Source organism: Megalobrama amblycephala, linkage group LG9 (assembly GCF_018812025.1).
Source record: "Megalobrama amblycephala isolate DHTTF-2021 linkage group LG9, ASM1881202v1, whole genome shotgun sequence".
NCBI lineage: Eukaryota > Metazoa > Chordata > Actinopteri > Cypriniformes > Xenocyprididae > Megalobrama > Megalobrama amblycephala.
In genome coordinates this window covers 31,201,207-31,222,143 of record NC_063052.1, presented here as the reverse complement: position 1 = coordinate 31,222,143, position 20,937 = coordinate 31,201,207, and the positions used below count along the sequence as shown (strand labels likewise).

The 20,937-nt window shown below is 36.1% G+C and overlaps 1 protein-coding gene across 4 annotated transcripts in view; it reads right to left on the bottom strand.

Moving 5' to 3' along the window:
* si:dkeyp-115e12.6 (centromere protein F) overlaps positions 1–20,937 on the bottom strand; it is a 31,769-nt gene that overhangs the window by 8,263 nt on the left and 2,569 nt on the right. For 2 of the 4 annotated variants that reach the window (XM_048202795.1, XM_048202793.1), the window contains exons 2-11: positions 18,615–18,824; positions 16,198–16,394; positions 13,582–13,685; positions 13,257–13,300; positions 12,890–13,154; positions 9,648–9,829; positions 8,793–8,918; positions 8,465–8,593; positions 5,146–5,268; positions 1,126–1,261 (exon numbers count right to left, since the gene is read on the bottom strand). In XM_048202795.1, the coding sequence (XP_048058752.1) occupies positions 1,126–1,261; positions 5,146–5,268; positions 8,465–8,593; positions 8,793–8,918; positions 9,648–9,829; positions 12,890–13,154; positions 13,257–13,300; positions 13,582–13,685; positions 16,198–16,394; positions 18,615–18,776 (1,468 nt within the window). In that variant the 5' untranslated portion in view covers positions 18,777–18,824. Of the gene's footprint in view, positions 1–1,125; positions 1,262–5,145; positions 5,269–8,464; positions 8,594–8,792; positions 8,919–9,647; positions 9,830–12,889; positions 13,155–13,256; positions 13,301–13,581; positions 13,686–16,197; positions 16,395–18,614; positions 18,825–18,950; positions 18,975–20,937 lie in introns of those variants that run through there. The other 2 variants (XM_048202794.1, XM_048202797.1) reach the window with 2 other exon arrangements.

Genomic DNA, 20,937 nt, shown 5'->3' with positions numbered 1-20,937 from the left:
ATAACCCATTTCTAAGGACAAAAGGCATATGGAAAATTGTGGAGGACACAGAGGGAGCTGCTGGAAAGGTACATGATCCAAGCTGTCCGAAACATGAGAATGCTTTTACAAGCATTTACCGTATCTTCCCCTCTCATGCTTTGAAGGAGGTGTGTGCCGTTTATTGACTTTGATACGTTTTCCTCTGGACATAACTTACATTTTATGGTTATATCCGTCTTGTTAAAATTCAACGAACAAGTGGTGTGTGCATGTGCATCAAACAGATGGAGTGCAGTAGAACAGGAGTGCAATAATTCTGACTATAATAAATTAAGTTTAGATTTAAAAATATACATGTAACAAGTAATCATATTAATGAGAGCAGTAACAGTAAAGGCACTAATGTTGGTGGTGTAATTTCACCACTAAATCAGGATTTAATCTGTTACAGTGGTATAGCCCAATAATGCAATATAATTACTATGTTCAGACGAGTGAATGCGTGTGTTCCTCATACCTCTTGCAAGTTAACATTTTGTGCTTTGGTTTTTGTTTATTATAATTTTTAATTTAGTCATTTTAATTTCTGCTTTTTAGGTTTAGAATGTAATGTTTGTATTTTAACCCTTTGCTTATAACATACAGCATAGCTTACATAGATACATTCACTATATTTGTTTTCATAGGCTTTATATTAGCATTAAAAATAATTTTAATTACACAGTATATATATATATATATATATATATATATATATATATATATATATATATATATATATATATATATATATATATATAGAGATATATATATATATATATATATATATATATATATATATATATATATATATATATATATGTTTTGATCTCAAAAAGGTGAGTTGTCACTGAAAGGTGAGAAGTTTGCATCTATGACTATCTTATCCAGATTTCTAAAAAAAAATAAAATAAAATCTTATAAACCAACTGAGAATATAAATGTCTAACTAATCACAGACTTCTTGTACAAAAAGACTTTTTGAAGGTGCACTGTCAAAGCCTGGCCAAAAGGGGGAGGCAAACACATATGATGTGTGTAACAGGGCAGGGCCAACACACACAAACACAGTTCTCCGTGTGGACGAGATTCTTCCCGACTCACCCTGCAGTTCTTTAATAAGCTTGAGGGCCTCAGCAAGCTCTTCGGTCAACCGCTTCACTTCCTCCTGTAGAGCTTTCTCCTGTTTCTTCATCTGCCCCAGAGACACAGTGAGACTCTCGTTCTCCCTCAGCGCCTCCTACAGGACAAGATGAGAAGTGCACGTACAAAATAAAGCACAACAGGCTTGTCAAATGAGGTTAATGATTAAAGATAATTTTCATCCATGAGCCGTAAAACTACATTATACAAGTGTATTGTTGCACAAACAAAATTTAATAGTGAAAAGCAACCAGAATCCTCATAGGTGTTCAGGGTGAGGCATGCTGGACAAAGACACACACCTAAATACACAAAATGAAGGTATTCAAGCAGACAAAGAGGTTATCTAACTGCAATCCTGATCTGCATATAACATTACTCTACTCTTGAACATCATAAAAGCTTTTGGTGATTATAATACATGACTCTTACATTGTACGCATACTGTCTAAAAATAGAGAGCTTAAACCCAAGCCCCAGCATGAAACAAGTCATAAGGAGATAATGGTGCTATATCTGAAACTGTATTCAGCTGAGTCAGTAACAGTACTGTTGCACTGAGAGCTTCGCCTGTGTCTCTCTATGTCTGGGTCTCTGTTCAAAAGTTTGGGGTCAGTAAGAGATATTTTTTTTTAAAGAAATTATTTGTTTTGTAACAAATTACTTGTATTCATCAACAGTAAAGACTTTTACATTGCTACAAAAGATTTTTGTTAAAAAAAAAAAAAAAAAAAAAAAGTAAAAAAATACTGAAAAAAAAAAAAAAAAAAAAAAATGTATCAGTTTCCACAAACCTATTAAGCAGCATAACGATTTTCAACATTGATAAAATAAAATAAACGTTTTTTGAGCAGAAAATCTGCATATTATGACAGGAATAAATTACAATTTTAAATATATTAAAAAGTAGATTATTTTAATTTGTATTAATATTTCACTACTGTATTTTTGATCAAATAAACGCAGCCTTGGTGATCATGACTCTTTCAAAAAAATTCACACCAACCCCAAACTTGTGATTGGTAGTGTACTTCTGGGGACATTCTCAAAAAGGAAATAAAGAAACAGTTTATGCATTTGTAAAAATACCAAAACCTGTATATTATGGTAAGAATTAGAGTAACTATAATAAGCTTAATTTTGTCAAAATTAAGACTCTATTTAAATAGCTAGATAAATGTTGTGTGCTGTTGAGTCTGGCCTCTGTATTTCTTTCTTCTGACTGGACCTTTCTCTCTCTGATAAATTTGTTTTATGACAGGCTGAGAAATTAGCCAAAAAAAATCATTTTTGGCTGGCAGCAGGTAGTAATATTCCACCCTGCCTTATCTACCAGACACTGTGACTGGCGATTCAGATTGGACTTTGACAATGCTGTTCAATAACAATGACACTCTTGTTGAGGTATGCATCTGATTCGTTGAACATCAGTGTATCTCTGTCCTATCATTTGTATTAAGTTATTCTATATATTTAATCAGAAAAAAAATGAAAATAAAAATTATTTTTCATCCTGATTTCTGACCTAGGTCCACCAAAATGCTGATATCCCTAGAATTGAACCAAATCCTAAAACCTCCTTTTAAAGGGTTAGTTCACCCAGAAATGTCATTAACCACTCGCCCTCATGTCGTTCCAAACCCGTAAGACCTTCGTTCATCTTCATAACACAAATTAAGATATTTTTGATGAAATACGAGCGGTATATGACGCTTCCACAGATAGCAATTTAAAACCGACATTTTCAAGGTCCAGAAAGGTACTAAAGACATCGTTAAAACAGTCGATGTGACTGCAGTGGTTCAACCTTAATTTTATGAAGCGACGAGAATACTTTTTTGTGTGCAAAAACAAAACAAAAAAAGCAACTTTATTCAACAATATCTTCTCTTCTGTGTAATTCTCATACGTGGTTTACGTCCAGCACTTCCAGGTTCTAGGTCAGAACGTCGACTCATTATTGGCCGACTCTTGAGTCAGCATCACTCGCATGCCTCGTGCTGCACAAGTGATCAGCTTTGGCTAATACTAAAGCCTGTGTTTGGACGTAAACACGGAAGCCTTCACTGTGCTTACTGTGTCACCTGTGTAAGGATAATGACAGAAGAGAAGAGATTGACAAAGTTGTTATTTTTGTTTTGTTTTTGCGCACAAAAAGTATTCTCGTCGCTTCATAAAATTAAGGTTGAACCACCGCAGTTAAGTCGACTGTTTTAACGATGTCTTTAGTACCTTTCTGAACCTTGAAAGTGTTGGTTAAATTGCTGTCTGTGGATGAGTCATATACCTCTTGAATTTCATTAAAAATATCTTAACTTGTGTTCTGAAGATGAATGAAGGTCTTACAGGTTTGGAACGACATGACGGTAAGTAATTAATGACACAATTTTCATTTTTGGGTGAACTAACCCATTAATGACCTCCTCAGAAAGAAAAATGGTTAATAAAGAGACTAAATGTCTTCATATTTCAGATCAATATAAATAAAAAAAATAATAATAATAATTATTTAGATGCACCACCGTTCAAATGTTTGAGGTCGGTAAGATTTTTTAATGTTTTTAAAAGAAGTCTCTTCTGCTCACCAAAGCTGTATTTATTTGATCAAAATACAATAAAAATAGTAATATTGTGAAATATAATTAAAATTAAAAAAAATTAAAAAAACTTTTATTGGAATATACAGTACAGTCCAAAAGTTTGGAACCAATAAGATTTTTAATGTTTTTAAAAGAAGTTTCGTCTGCTCACCAAGGCTACATTTATTTAATTAAAAATACAGTAAAAAAAAACAGTAATATTGTGAAATATTATTACAATTTAAAATAACTGTGTACTATTTAAATATATTTGACACCAACCCCAAACTTGTGATTGGTAGTGTACTTCTGGGGACATTCTCAAAAAGGAAATAAAGAAACAGTTTATGCACTTGTAAAAATACCAAAACCTGTATATTATGGTAAGAATTAGAGTAACTATAATAAGCTTAATTTTGTCAAAATTAAGACACTATTTAAATAGCTAGGTAAATGTTGTGTGCTGTTGTTGAGTCTGGCCTCTGTATCTCTTTCTTCTGACTGGACCTTTCTCTCTCTGATAAATTTGTTTTATGACAGGCTGAGAAATTAGCCAAAAAAAAATCATTTTTGAATACTTTTATTCAGCAAGGATGCATTAAATCAATCAAAAGTGGCAGTAAAGACATTTATAATGTTACAAAAGATTAGATTTCAGATAAACACTGTTCTTTTGAACTTTCTATTCATCAAATAATCCTGAAAAAAAATATTGTACACAAATATTTTGTACAACTGTACACATTAAATGTTTCTTGAGCAGCAGATCAGCATATTAGAATGATTTCTGAAGGATCATGTGACACTGAAGACTGGAGTAACAATGCTGAAAATTCAGCTTTGCCATCACAGGAATAAATTACTTTGTGAAATATATTCAAATAGAAAACAGTTATTTTAAATTGTAATAATATTTCACAATATTACTGTTTTTACTGTATTTTTAATTAAATAAATGTAGCCTTGGTGAGCAGACGAAACTTCTTTTAAAAACATTAAAAATCTTAGTGGTTCCAAACTTTAGGACTGCACTGTATTTTAACATATAATTTATTCCTGTGATCAAAGCTGAATTTTCTGCATCATTACTCCTGTCTTCAGTGTCACATGATCATTCTAATATGCTGATTTACTGCTCAAGAAACATTTCTGATTAATATCAATGTTGAAAGCAGTTGTGCTGCTTCATATTCTTTGATGAACAGAAAGTTCAAAAGAACAGCATTTATTTGAATAAGAAATCTTTTGTAACATTATACTGTCTTTACTGTCACTTTTGATCAATTTGATGCATCCTTGCTGAATAAAAGTATTCATTTAATTATCTTGCCGACCCCAAACTTTTGAATGCTAGGACCTCAGTTCGTCTCTCGGGACAGTGTGATTATGCATGTTGTTGTACCGAGAGTTTGGCCTCAGTCTGCGTCTCTCTCTTCTGACTATCTCTCAGGTCAGTCTCTGTGTTCTTCAGTTTTCCTCTCACATCCTCTAGATCTCTCTCCAAACTCTGCTTCTGCAAACACACCTGAGAGAAAGACGAACAGTCAGCAGAAAGATTAGACTGTGTGCCAAGAGAAAAAGCCGTGTTTGTGGCAGATTGATGATCATGTCGCTTATTTTCATGCAGGATGCCACGCAAACCCATGTTATAGGAACTGTGACAAACATGATGAGATTTATTCAAGAAACGTAAAATGCAAAACATCCTTTTCAAGCGTCTTGCAGTTTGACCAGATGATGTACAAACCATGCAGACCAAAGTTTACTGAAGTGAATCCAAAGGCTTATTCATGTGAATTAGACATTCATGCAAACCACTTATCTAAAATATTTTTGTGCTCACTATCCAGATTTAGAATCATGTAAATTATCTTATGAAAAGGGAAACATTTAAAAATTGCCATAATCAAAGTAGAAAAGTCAAAACAGCACATTCCATGACCTCAAGTCAGCTGAATCAGTTTTGTTTCCCACCAGCATAGAGACAACATTATTGATCTCTGTATTGACATGTTTGCATCACGTCTCTTACTTCAACACACAGTATCTTATCAGCACTATAAGAATGTCTAATTCTACAAAAGCAATAAAACAGGGCTCAGAATCGTACAATACTTGCTAAATGCATTAATCAATATAATACCAATCACTGAACTATATATCTATGGTTATTTTACTACCAACATACACACACCAAACTTGGTCATCTCCTCGTACCCATGTCTCTGGAGAATATTAGACATTTCTGAAAAAAACATGCTATGAGATTCAAACAGACATCACACTGAGATTACGACACTGACCTTCGCTCTAGTGTCCTCTGAAGAGGAAAAACAGAAAGAGGAAAAAAGGAATAGAATTGTGTGAGAAAACATGAGCAGTGGGAGCATGAGAGAGAGGTGACATTAGTGCATTGACCAATGGACACCCGTTCTGGAGCTCCCATGAGACAAAGAACAAGAGCCAGAGAGAATAAAGCGAGAAATGGACAGACAGCAGAAGCTAGAGTTTAATCTAGAGTACATAAACTGCAATCAGGCTAGCCTTCTGGAAAAATGTAGTTTCTGCAAATTATAAATAGCGGACTGCACTGAAGTTATTTAAGGAAATAGAAGTGAGTAGCGGCAAGTGGTGCTTGTCTAAACACTAGACAAGACATTATTGCATTGCGTGTTCTAGTTGGTTGCTGGGGTACAGCTATGTGGTTTCTAAAGCAAAAGTATACTAGTATTGGGGCTCTAGACTAACATTTGAGAGCAGTGGCACCAGCAACACCTGACTAGGTAGCACCGGGGTGGTGGGGGGGTATTAATAATATTACATGTTTTGTCTATTGGAAATGCACATTTGACAGTAATTCGAATTGACAGTGGCAGTAGCTTCAGCTGGGATGCGGATGTAAATTTGGTCCCACTTTATATTAAGTGGCCTTAACTACTATGTACTTACATACAAAAATAGGTACAATGTACTTATTGGGTTCATATTGAATTGCAAATCACTTTTGCTGCTGTTGAGGTGGGGTACGGGTAAGGTTAGGAAAAGCTTTGGCGGTATGGGTAGGTTTAAGAGTAGGGGTAAGGTGTTAGGGATGGGACAACAGTGTAATTATAAATGTAATTACAAAAATTAATTACAGATGTAATTACATGCAGGTGTTTTTAAACTATAAATACAATGTAAAAACATGTATGTACACAATAAGTGCATTGTATCAAATGATTAATTTAAATGTAAGTACATAGTAGTTAAGGCCACTTAATATAAAGTGGGACCATACATTTATTTTCATTAACAAAAACAACATCTGTAAAAACTGTAACCTCATTTTTAAGGGGTAAAATTTAAATATGCTGAAAAACAAATATGCTGCCTGAGTTAGGGCTCTACTTTTATTAAAATTGGTCTTCCGTAGTATCATATATTTGATAACCACAGGTAAGAACCATGCATGGCCCCTCATTACCATGGTAAAAACTATATGGATTCTATGGTACAGTAGCCTAAATACTTTTATTAAATACAAATGCACAAAAACTGCATTACTCCTTTAATACATGTCTACATTAATAATATAATAAAATTTGATATCATGAATCCCTCATTTCTGCCACAAAACCATGGTTATAGTTAGTGTTATATAGAGCTGGGACGATACATCGATTCTCGATCGGTACAATGCATCTGGATCGATCCTGATATTTTCTCTCTCTAATCGATTCTGAGCTTAGTTTTAACAGCAGTTGGCGCTCTAGGCTAGTTTAAAACCGCACACTCTCAAACACTAACGAAGAAGATTGCTGGAGAGCGCTCGTGTGTTCAACTGAGTCATGTAAGTGGTTAAATACACTTGCACCTCGGCTCAGAATGCTTTTATGAAGCGAGATTTGTAATTCGCTTCAACCTTTTCCAACTTTATGAATGATTATTTTAGGTTTTAGTGGTATGTGTAAAGGAACTGGAAGCAGACAGTGTACGAGCGTTTTTAAAGCACGTATAGTAGCGCCATCGGCTGTTTAAAAACTTAGCTCATAATCGATTCGAGAGAGAATCGCGATTCATCGGAAAATAACGCAAATCGAGATTCGATGTATAGTCCCAGCCCTAATGTTATACTAATAAATCCATGGTAAATGTTTGTGATTTGTGGATTTAAAAGCCAAGTTTTGTTGGTGTAATCTAATATATTTAGGTTGATTTAGTAGTGTTACATAACATTCTTTTTATTTGAATAATATCAATTAATTTAGATGTTACCACAAGAAGCTAATTCTTTAGGTTTGCCATTTTATTTTCTTTCAGAAATGGCAGCATTTAGTTAGGCAAATTAGCAGTGATCAAAATTCAGCAGCACTGGCATGAAAAAAAGGTCGCAAAATGTGACCATTTAGTTGCAGTATGGAGCCCTGACAAAATTTTTACATGTAGGGTATGCATAGAGTGCATGTGACATAAATTCAAGGGTGTAGGTTTGATTAAGACACTGGTGCAGCCCCAACTCCAATGAATCGACACTGAATTGAAAATAGAATCAAAGTGAATAAAGAGCTTGTGAAGTGGAATCAAATTATTTTGTGAAATCGATGTCAAAAATATTCATATGCTCCATTTGCTAAAAACAGTGAATCCTGAATAAAGCTACACTATTTATACAAAGGCTGAGAAACTCCTACACTACTGTAGTTAATAGGGTTGCAACATTTAGTCCTCAGCCCTGGTACCTTGTCATGCTGAGCCTGCAGTGTGTTGTGAAGTGTTCTGGCCTGCTGGATCTCCTGGTTGAGTCTGTTGCTCTCCTGCTGATGTTGTCTCTCCAGAGTCTGTCTCTCTCTCTGCAACTCCACGAGCTCCTACAAAACACAAATCGCAACCATCTCTTAGTTACTGGAGGAGGAATTTTCTGTTAGACTGCTTTGAATTAACATGCATTGTGAAGAGTGCAATCAAAACACAATCAATTCCAAGACTGCAAGCTAAAATACAACTGCGATGGAGCAGGGCAGTGCAGGAAACAATGAATCACAGGCCTGTCCGTGTGCTCTGTCTCACCCTCTGATGTTCTCTCTCCATGTCTTTCCTGCGCTGTTCTGCATTGCAGCGGGTGGTTTCAGCATTCTGCCTTTGGCACTTCAGTTCCTCCTGAAGTTGCTTGACTTTCTGCTCAGCGGCCTGGACCTATACACACACAGACACACACACACGGGTATAATTACATGTTCTAAACATTCAATGCAGACACTCATTCTCAGAAAATAAAATATTTTTTTTCAGCAAGCATCCATTACATTGATCAAAAGTGACAGTAAAGACATTTAGGCCTGGTTTCACAGACAGGGCTTTGATTAAGTCAGGATTAGGCCTGTTTAACTAGGACATTTAAGCAGTTTTTATACCCATGGCTTAGAAAAAACATTACTGGTGTGCATCTTGAGAAAAAAAACAAACAAAAAAAACAATGGCACAGACATATTTTAAGATTTGTCAGCGCAAGTTGCTTTTACTTAAAACAACTCAAACATGCATTTTAGTCTGGACTAGTCTTAAGCCTGGTCTGTAAAAAGTTTAAACTGGGGGTTACAATGTTGCAAAAGATTTGTATCTTTAAATAAATGCTGCTTATTTGAACTTTCTATTCATAAAAGAATCCTGGGAAGCAGCACAACCTATTTCAACATTGATAATAATAATAGCACTAATAGCAATAGCAATAATAATAATAGCACCAAATCAGCAAATTAGAATGATTTCTGAAGAATCATGTGAGACTGAAGACTGGAGTAATTCAGCTTTGCATCACAGTAATAAATTACATTTTAAAATATATCACAATAAAAAAGTTATTTTAATAATATTTCACAGTATTACTGGAATAAATCATTAACGCATTATTTTGTGGGCGTTTACCCGGTCGGTCTCCTGTGTGATGCGGGTCTGTGCGCGGGTCAGCTGGTCTTGGGTGCGTGTCAGACTCTGTTCTTTGGTGCTGATCTCTCTGTTAGCCTGAGCCAGGCGAGACTCCACGTCTTTCAAGCGATCGGACTCCAGCTGTGCCTCCCGCTGTAGATCTGATACACGCACACGCAGCTCTGAGAGAGACAGACGGTCACTAAATTATTTACGTTATCACTCTGACCTTCTGACTGATGTTTCTGGCTCTTTTGAAATAAGAGTTTGATGTGCTATGTGCCAAACACTAATGTTCACAGTGCAAAGCTTCCTTCCCAATCGTCCAAAACATTAATGGAAACTAAGCTATGCATAACTGACATTTCTGAATGACATCACAATGTAATTAACATATGGCTGCATAATGTCACATTTCACCTAAAAAAGAAGGGGAAAACTCATTTTGTACACTGTGTGCAGAATTATTAGGCAAGTTGATTTTCTGATCATATTTTTTCTCCAAGCACATTTTACCAATTCCAATCCACATCAATCTTCATAACTACTATTAATATTGTTTTTGATCATTTATAAGTGATATATAATTGCTCATGAAGGCTGGAAATGAAAAATGCCTTATATTCAGGTGTGCAGAATTAGGCAGGTTTTCTTTTACAGGCAAAATGAGCCAAAAAAGAGATTTAATTCAGACTGAAAAGTCAAAAATTATTAAATACTCACGAGAAGGACGCAATACTAATGCAATACTAGAAATTGCAAAGTTAAAGCATGACCAAGGGACAGCACAATCAGTGGGGTCATACAAAAACAGGTGGAAAAGAAAAGACACATGTTAACTGCAAAAGAATTAAGAATTAAGGTGAAGAATTAAGTGTGAAACCATCAGGAACCCTTTAGTCTCCAGCGCCACCATTTTCCAGAACTGCAACCTACCTGGAGTCTCCAGAAGTGCAAGGTGTCAGGATCTCAGAGACTTAGGTTAGCTAAAGAATCCTAAAAAATTACCCGCTCTTAATAAGAATCACAAGCTTAAGTGTTATAAAATACATGAAGACTGGGTTTTTATAGGCCTTTTAGACAGACAGCTTGAGAGTGACTCCTGAAGGACCAGCACCACATCCTCTTGTACCACTGTTTGAAGAATTCATCTTCCAAAATCTGGCAGTAAGGTGTGGGAGTTCACTTTTAGTCCATCTCTTATCCTGAAATGTCCGTCTTGCAGAGATGGATTAAAAATGATCTTCCAAAACTTCAAACAGCGGTACAAGAGGATGTGGTGCTGGACCTTCAGGACTTGGCTCATTTTGCCTGTAAAAGAAAACCTGCCTAATAATTCTGCACACCTGAATATAAGGCATTTTTCATTTCCAGCCTTCATGAACAATGATATATTACTTATTATTCAAAAACAATATTAATAGTAGTTATTAAGATTCATGTGGATTAGAATTGGTAAAATGTGCTTGGAAAAAAAATATGATCAGAAAATCAACTTGCCTAATAATTCTGCACACAGTGTATAAAGTATACTTAACATAATAAAATGAAACATTTTTTTTGTACCGTTAAGAAATTATCATTTTCATGACAATTTGGTGCTTATTTCCCCTCAAATTCTCATTACTTACAATAATTTTCTTTTTTTTTTGTCCTAAAGTGTTCTTGTTAAAATATTAAAAAAAATTTTTTTCTTCATTGTATAAAATATAATTAGGGCCCTAGCACCGATGGTGTGAGGACCCTATTGTAACTGCTTGGTCTATTCTTCTTCTCTGAAATGAATCGCATTTTTGAGGGCCTAAAAATGCTCAAAAACCTAATAACTTTGCACACACATCAGAAATGGTGAAAATTTATGTCTAATATGGGTTTCAGAATTAGGTGTGGTAAAATGGCTCAAAATGCTACCAAAGTGTTGGATAGAGCCTCTTTAAAACCCATCTGAACCACCTGCCACTGTGACCATTCATTACAGCCTCTTGAAGGGAATTTACATTCCAAAAAATTTTACATTCTTGATTCAGAAGTCATTGGAAAGGAAGTGTTCTATAGGAAGAATCAGTGACACTGTGGTACAGAGCTGTAGAGAGCTGTCAGAGTCAGCTGTTTGTGGAAATGACGAACACCAATGACCTCACTGATGACTCATCAACACAAAGAAACAAAACAATGGAGAACATTCATACTACATACACACACACACACACTCAGATCTCTCTTGCTTAACGCACACACCCACTCTCTCATTAACCCACCCCACATCTCACTACAAAAAAGGGTTGTCAAAAGAACCGACTTCGTTACCAAGTTGGTACTGAAATTTTAAAAATGTGACTATACCAGCATTTCCCCTTAGCATTGTGAACGCTGTTGAAGCAGATTCTTAAACACCTCTGATTGGCCATTGTGTTCACATGCTCAACAGATATTGGAAATAGACATTGAAAGATTGAAAGCAGGCGTCCAAAGTCACCTGCTTTCAAAAGCCCCTGTGCGTATCCGTGTAAGCGCTCGGTGAAGAGCGTCAAAGATGTCTATTTACATCATGTTTTTAAAGCATTGATCACTGTAGCCGATCACAGAAATGGGTTCTGTTGATGCGTTATGTTTTGTGCTTCCTTTACTGGGATAGCTTTATTTGGAAACCTGACAATAGTGTTCAGTATTAATCAGGTTTCTTAAGTAAATAAACCTGACATTTTATGAATAAACATGATACTCCTCACTCGGTTTATGGGCAAACACAGCTGCACTAAATAAATAAAACTACACTTCATTTCCTCAAACTACCTTAATCTTATTACACACACATTCTCGTGGCAAATGCAGGTATGCATCCAGTTTATTTCCAGCACAGTCTGAAGCTCAACTGCTGTAAAAATCTCCACCCTCCTTAACATGCAAACACTACACAAATCTGCTCATGCCACTGATGAGGTCGAACAACTTACTCTCATTGGCTGCCATGCCAACACACTGTAAACAGTGACTTTGGACTGTTTTCATTTATGATTATTACAGAGCAGACAGGCAAATGTCCTGGATTCAAACAACCCAGGAAAGAGAGATATAACTTGATCTGAAAAGCTCAACAAAGTGTTTTAGTATTTGAGCAAGTAAAGAGCAGTAAAGACTCTGGGTTGGTTACACAAAGGTTCCGGGTTTGATTTTACTCAATTTAAATTGAGATTTTCAGTGCAAAACTCCTCAAACCCCAAATGCCGTATGGAGAAGCTCACCATCTATCTCATTCCTCAAGGACTCCTCCATCCCAGAGTCATTGTTCTTGATAATGATGTCACTGGATGAAACCAAGGAAGCTGGTCGTCCTTTGGGAGTGGACCACAAATCACCACGTTCCCATGGAAACACAGAGGAGGGGGTGGACGTTTCTGATTGGCGGACATTGCGCCGAAGGGGTGGGGATTTATGCGGTTGCTGTGGAAAGGGGGAGGAAGCCCCACCCGCTGAGGGCTTGGGGACGTCTCCAAACTGCAGCTGCTGCTACAGTGGACAGAGCACAAACAAATAAGTCATGAAGTATATTCATAAAATATTCCTCATTAAAAGGTTGCTGTTAAAAGTGTTTGTGCTTTTGAGACTTACTCTGACATGCTGTGTTTTGCTTTCACTCTCTGCTCTGAAACCACCTGCAGAGTTAAACAGGTTAGAATAACAGAAAAAGAATAGTGATGAATAGATCATTCCAGCTGCATTCCACATGCACACAGAGCCTGGGTACAAAGTCAAAACGTAATCACACATTTTACACAATCAGTCCTTAGGGACCTTCAGAAAAATAAAACACTCTTTCGCCTACTTTATGAGGAGATACATTTTGCAATCTTTGTGTGTAGAAAGTAAATAAAAAAGAAGGGCCACAGACGAAACACGTGAGGAAAAACAAAGGCACAGAGCGTGGGGATGGTACCGTTGTTGTCCCAGGGAGAGCTCAGGTTCCAACAAGGTGTGGAAAACAACAATGATTCCCCAGAGCCATTTCCCTTCTGCAGCTTTTCCAGCTCCGCCTCAAGCCTACATGCAGCAAAAGAAAAAGAGAGGACAGTTGTTATAGTTCAATACAGGTAACCGAGTAATGGGGCAAACACATTTCTCAAAAACAAATTTAAATTCTTTTTGGTGCTTCTAGTTGTCCAGGGCCTGGTTTCACAGACAGGGCTTAGAACAAGCCAGGATTAGGCGTTAGTTCAGTTAGGACATTTAAGAAGCTTTTATAAATGTGCCTTAGAAAAAAAACATTACTGGTGTGCATCTTGAGACAAAACAATGACACTGACATATTTTAAGATAGTTGCTTTCAGTTAAAGGTCCCGTTTTTTGTGTTTTTTTGAAGCTTTGATTGTGTTTATAGTGTGCAATATAACATGTGTTCATGTTTCGCGTGTAAAAAAACACAGTATTTTTCACATAATTTACTTATCTGTATACCGCTGTTTCCACTGTCATAAAAACGGGCTGATGACTTCCTTGTTCTATGAAGTCCCTCCTTCAGAAATACGTAACGAGTTCTGATTGTGCCAGTGGTTCCTGTGTTGTGATTCGACAGCAGCTTACCGGAAAGGTCCCGGAAAGGTCACGCCTCTTACCATAACGTGGAGATGCACGCGCTCAGTGTTATTGTAAACATGTCTTTAATTTTACCCTATCAATTTGAGCCGGAATCAGACCCGGTGATTGGACTGCGGGATGAAAATAACAGCGTTTCGACGACATGGCGACAAACACACTCTACAAACGCAACTCTTGTGTATTCCTGTGGGCGGAGGTTAGTCAAAAAACTGTTTTAGTGACATCATTAAAGAAGGAAGTAGAGGGATGTAGTCCAAACTGGCCGTTCGATGTAGGCGACTTCTGTTAAATAAAATATCTCGCTTGGCATTGAACTTTGAGCTTTAAAATTTTACAGATTTTATTTATACTCTAACAACAACATTACACACTAACTAAAGTTTGAAACATGGGATCACGAAGAACGGGACCTTTAAAACAGTCTGGGACAAGGCTTAAAGAGTAAGTTCACCCAAAAATAAAAATTCTGTCATTACTCACCCTCATGTCGTTCCACACACGTAAGACCTTTGTTCATCTACAGAACACAAATTAAGATATTGCTGATGAAATCCAAGAGCTTTCTGACCTCCCTATAGACAGCGAAATCATAACCAATTTCAAGGTACAGAAAGATAGTAAAGACATAGTTAAACTAGTCCATGTGACTACAGCGGTTCAACCTTAATGTTATGAAGCGACGAGAATACTTTGTGTGTTAAAAAACAAAACAAAAATAATGACTTTATTCAACAATTTTTTCTCTTCCCTGTCATTCTCCTATGCTGTTGTAAACACAGTGCAGCAGCGCTTCCAGGATCTACGTCAGAACACAGACTCATTATTGGCCGACTCATTACTCACACATGCATCGTGCTGCTCACGTAACAGCGGCGGCCAATAATAAGCCGCGTCCTGATGTAGAACCTGGAAGCGTTGCACTGTGTTTACAACGTCAACAAAGTTTTGTTTTGTTTTTGAGAACAAAACGTATTCTCATCATTTCATAACATTAAGGTTGAACCATTGTAGTCACTTGCACTATTTTAACAATGTCTTTACTGCCTTTCTCGGCCTTCAAAGTGGTAATTGTGTCGCTGTCTATAGGGAGGTCAGAAAGCTCTCGGATTTCATCAAAAATATCTTAATTTGTGTTCCGAAGATGAACGAAGGTCTTACAGGTTTGGAACGACATGAGGGTGAGTAATTAATGACAGAAACTCAATTTGGTAGTGTTAGTGTTTAAATATTTATATTTAGCTTTCATTTATCTTTATTTCTCTTTTAGTACTTCAACGTAAACTTATTTTATTTCAGTTAATTGCCAAGGCAACATTTCTAATTTTCATTTAAGTTTTAACATTTTTCATCTAATGTTTAGATTTTATTTTTTTCAGCTTCATTTCAATTAAAGAAAATGATTAATAGTTTTAGTTAACAATAACAACATGACCCCCCAGTATTAGGTTTAAATAACAAATGTGTTGAAATATTCAAAATATATCTCTTTAGAAAATAGCAATAACCAGTAACTTAATAATAATAATAATAATAGAGGAAACCTTTACTTTAAGGGACATTCATATCAACAGTGAATTGTCGAGACAAAGCAACAAGAAGTCATTCATTTTTAATGAGAGTGGATCATGCAGCATAATTTATTTACATTTTATGCAAATGCACAACAGCAGCCAATGAGAGTGCGGGATGTGAATGTCACATGATCTACTTTCTGATACAGTTGGATAGTGCAATAAATGAGTGTGCAGTGACTCACACAATCACACAAGAGTGTGCAATATTACCATTTCCACGGTAACAGTCTCTGATTGACAATCTCTCTTTAGGATAGTGGGATGTGAGGTGCTTCACTGGGATTTTTTTTTTTTTTTTTAATTTTAATCGCTAATCAATGTTACATGATCTTGTTTGGTTTGGTATGCAAATGGACAGGAAGATTTATATGCTCATGTCTCACCGTTTGATCTCCTGTGTGAGGTTTTGTGTCAGCTTTTTGGCAGATTCGAGTTGTCCCTCCAGCGAGTTCACTTGACCCGATTTGACCTGCAGGTCGTGAGTCAGACGCTCTCTGCTCCGCACCTCGACCTGCGCTGCCTCACGCACTCCTCCCAGCTCCCTCTGAACCGCAGCCAGCTCCACACGCACCTCCTCATACTGACAGAGAGGAAGACGCTACATAACACTCCCCGCACTGTTTGTGCTACAGCTGTGCTGGAACTCCTAGCCAACTTTCCACTTGGTGTCCTTCCAAGCAGTTATTTCTGCATTACTTGAGTGCCTCTATTAACCCTATGAAGCCTATTGTATCATATCTATCATATCGACCTTCTGTCATCTGAATAGCTATGTTTCAATCCACCTATTTTTATGCGCATTTTGGGATATCGCATTTAAAAAATGCTGCATGGAAGCGCTGATAAGAAAACATGCGCATAAACTACGATGTAAACACATTTACCGAATAAATTTCTCGATGCACATTTTGACTGCTGTTTTTTCAGCATAACTTGACCAACCAGCGGACCCATCTCGTTGAACAGCATCTAAAATGCTGTTTTGGTCATTCTGAAATGCCCGAGCAAAGTCTGTCATCAAAAGGGCTTTTCGCAGTTAACCCTGGGTCATTCTAAACCGCGGAAAAGGTAATCCTGGGTTATCTTTCTTATTTCGGACTATAAAAGTAAGAATAAAACAGTCTCTTCTTCATTCAAATTGTCACATTTTCTGTCAGCATTTGACATTTTTCCTTTCAAATGCTGAATTTACTGTTTATATACAATGCGCAGTGTTTCCATGACTGTTCGAAGCAGGCATATATGAGTACGCGATTGGTTGTCTGTTCATTCTAACACCGCATCATTCGCAAAAGCGGTGCTAACCCTGCTCCGGAGCAGGGTTTCATATCCCTGGGTAAAAAGCAGTGCTAACCCTGCTTCTGAATTACAAGTGTGAAACGTTCCTTTACCCGGGGTTAAAAGCGGTGTTTAGATTGACAATAACCCGGGGTTAAGCTCAGTGTGAAAAGCCATAAAGTGGTTCAGTGTAATTACATCCCAGAACTGTCTTACACGACTGTGTTCCCAAACAGCAGCATCTGCCTCTGAAAGCAAGAAAACTTTATTGCGTTTCATCTGTGCACTCTGAGGAGCAAGTAATTTATTGTAATATATATATATATATATATATATATATATATATATATATATATATATATATATATATATATATATATAAAATGTATGTATTATATATGAATATATTATTATACAGTGGCTTCTCCTACTGCAGCAAATTTTCTTAGTGACATTTATTTATCAGTTTATCAGGAACTGACGATTTTGTTCTCTTCAGCTCAATGGATGGAGACGGTGCTTTATCCGCAAATGTTTTATGTGATATTCCCATTTTTTTTTTTAAATTTGCAACTTTGGATGGAAACATAGCTATTGATAGTTCATACTTTTTATCAGAAAAAAAAAAAAACCTTTTAGGATAATTGTAAAATGTTCAGGTCAAGGTACACATGTCTTTTGTGCTGTGAAGTCTTTCATGATTTTCATGAAGTAAATGTAAGAATAAAGATCATTATTCGTTAGTCAATTTTTGGTAAAACTTCACAATAAGGTTCTATTTGTTAACACTGATTAATGCATAAACTGATATTAACTAGCAATGAGCAATATATATATTTTTTACAGTATTATTCTTTCTTCAGTATTAACCTTATTTAATAAAAAAATACAATATTAGTTATATGTTAATTAGGGTCCATTAAATAATGTCACACAACTTTTGATTTTAATAATGTATTAGTAAATACTAAAAAAATTAAGATTAATAAATGCTTTAGAATTGTAGAATGTTATCAAAGAAACCTTATTATAAAGTGTTACCAATATTTCAAGATGAACACTCACTGAACTTTTTCGAAAAATCATGATATATCAGGCTTTTGAAGAATGTTTGTTCATCTCTCAATCATCATTGTACTGCATTGCATTATATTTTGCACTCCACAATAAAAACTACAAAGCTTTGATCATAAATCTTAGCATTTAATTATCATCTCATCAGGACATATTTAGATGCAATTTATGCAAGTAGCCAGCTATACTGTTATACATATCTAATTGTTTTACATTCGAAGATATCAGAAAACTGAGGTGTTTTTCCTTCTCGAGTGTGAGCTCCATATTATGAGCCATAAAAAGCCTGATGCATCAAATATGATGCTCAACAAAAAACACATTTTTCTAAAAATTCAATAAAAATACAATTAATTCAATATATCAAATTATTATTTCATAATATGTCAGGCTTTACAGGGTTAAAATGCACATGTACATAACTCCTAATGAGACCGTCACTGCTCACCTTCTGCTTCTGTTTGTGCAGAGCCGCTTCAGAGTTGTCCAGCTGTAGTTGCCTCTGTTGTCTTTCCTTGTTCAGCTTCTCATTCTGAGCCTGAAGCTGCTTAACCTTCTGCAGGACGTGACCCGTCAGTCCCACGGTCCAGTCGTCTCCGGCCCAGCTCATCTCTGCAGATGCTTACAGACTGAGAGCTTGGCTGATCATCTTCCAGTGCTGAAAATCAAAAGATATACAAAAAAATCTGGCTTGAGTTGTTCACGAGGATCCTGTGTGCTCCCTTAGGGGAGATATTCTCAGCTGTCTGTACTTGTTACAGACCAGAAATATCAGTTCACATACTTATTCACAAATGACAAAAAGGAAAAATGAACCAGTGTATCTGCATCTTTATATAAAGGAAAATCACAGCGATCGTGTGGGTGTGTGTGTTTGTCACGTTGTTCATGGAAACATTCTTAAGGGACTTCTGCTGCCAAAACACCAACTAAAACTGAAAATAGAAGATTCAGTCATCATTTATTTACATCATGTCGTTCCAAACCTGTATGATGGCTTATTTTCTTTGTAACACTCATAAAAAAAGAAATATGAACAATTGCACTGGTTGATTTTATTCATGCAACTGCAAAGAATAGGGATTGTCAGTTGAACTCAGAAACCGGATCAGTCCGATTCATGAATGAATCATTCAGACTGCCTTTTGTGAACTGGATCAACCAATTCAATGCAATTATTTGACTCGAAAAACAATTCGCAGACCATTCACAGATTGGACATAGTTACTTCTCTAGTTAGGGCAGAAGTCAAGATTTCTAATGCATAATGAGTTATTGCGGTTTTTAGGGATGAACCGATTAGTGATCGACCGATATTGATTTTTTATAACCGATACCGATTATTTGCATGTTTATGTACCTGATAACCGATATGCAGAACCGATATTTATTTACTGTTATACTTCTGTTTTTGACAATTATTACAACACAAATGAGCTGAACAAACCATTTTATTTATAACAATCACTCCCTCCTTGCATACAAAAAAAAAAAACCTTTATATTTATACACAAATAAATAGAGGGGTCTGAGTCCAAAAAATTAAAGTGCACTGTTACTAAGTGTCTCTGTTTTAAAATAAAAGCTTTGAGGTAAAAAAATAAAGCACAAAAATGATTATAACATATTGGTGGATGCCAACTGACAAAGTGCTGTTTGACTATAACTTAATCAACCGCGATCGCGCATGGAGATAATAAATAATTAATTTCCACAAGGCGGTAGGCTATATTTATATGTGTATTAGCGAAATAATTGTTATGTAGTAAATGATAATATAATCTAGGGTGTTTAAACAAGATAATCTTGTCAAAAGTTTCATTCAGTACAGTGGCCGTGCTTAAGCCTCCTGATCATCCGTCAGTTGCTAAGCAATATGAACGAACTTTTTCTTCTAGACTAATGGTGAGCAAATACAACAGATAGAGAATTAAATTCAGCGCTTTTATTTTCAACATGCACTCATTCATGTCTGTTTTATTTAATTCATGTAAAGTTACGTCTTTATTGGGGCAGGACATGACGAATTACACTACGTGACTCAATGAGTTCGTCTCAATTGTTTAGAAACAAGCTGCATAAATTAACTATATCAGGAATTTAGGTCTCAGATCTCATTTGTGCATGTCTGTTATGTTAAATAAAGTTGATTAATTAAAGCAAACCAAGCAGAACATATTCTTTACCTGTGCACTGAGTTGTTGTTGACTGATCTCCTCAGACGCCCGGGCTGCAATGGCGGAAATCTCAAAACTGCCACAAGATGGCGCCGTAAATCGGCGAATCCGATATTACAAAACCGATACCCGATTATGGAAAAATGCTTAAATATCGGGAAAAATATCGGTAAACAGATATACACTAGAACCGATACCATTTTTTAAGGACCGAGTACGAGTACTGATACTTTTTTTCTAGTACTCACCGATACCGATGCCTATACATTTATTAATTTCTCTCTCTCTCTCTCTCTCTTTTATTTTTTTTTGGTGATGTTGCAGTTTTCCAAGCACAACACAGTGAGACTAATGAATGTAGGACAGCTTTATTATTACTCTAATGAAAAAAGTAATAATTTTTAGGGCTGCCCCCTAATAGTCGACTAACCGTTAGTCAACTTGAAGAGGCTTGGTCGACCAAGATTTTATTAATCGGTTAGTCGCAGGAAAAAAAATCTCCACAGGAAGTGGCGAGGTCACGCAGTCCTAGAGGCACAGATCATTAACTGCAGGAAATCCAAACATTCACCTATCATTTATCGACCTCAAATA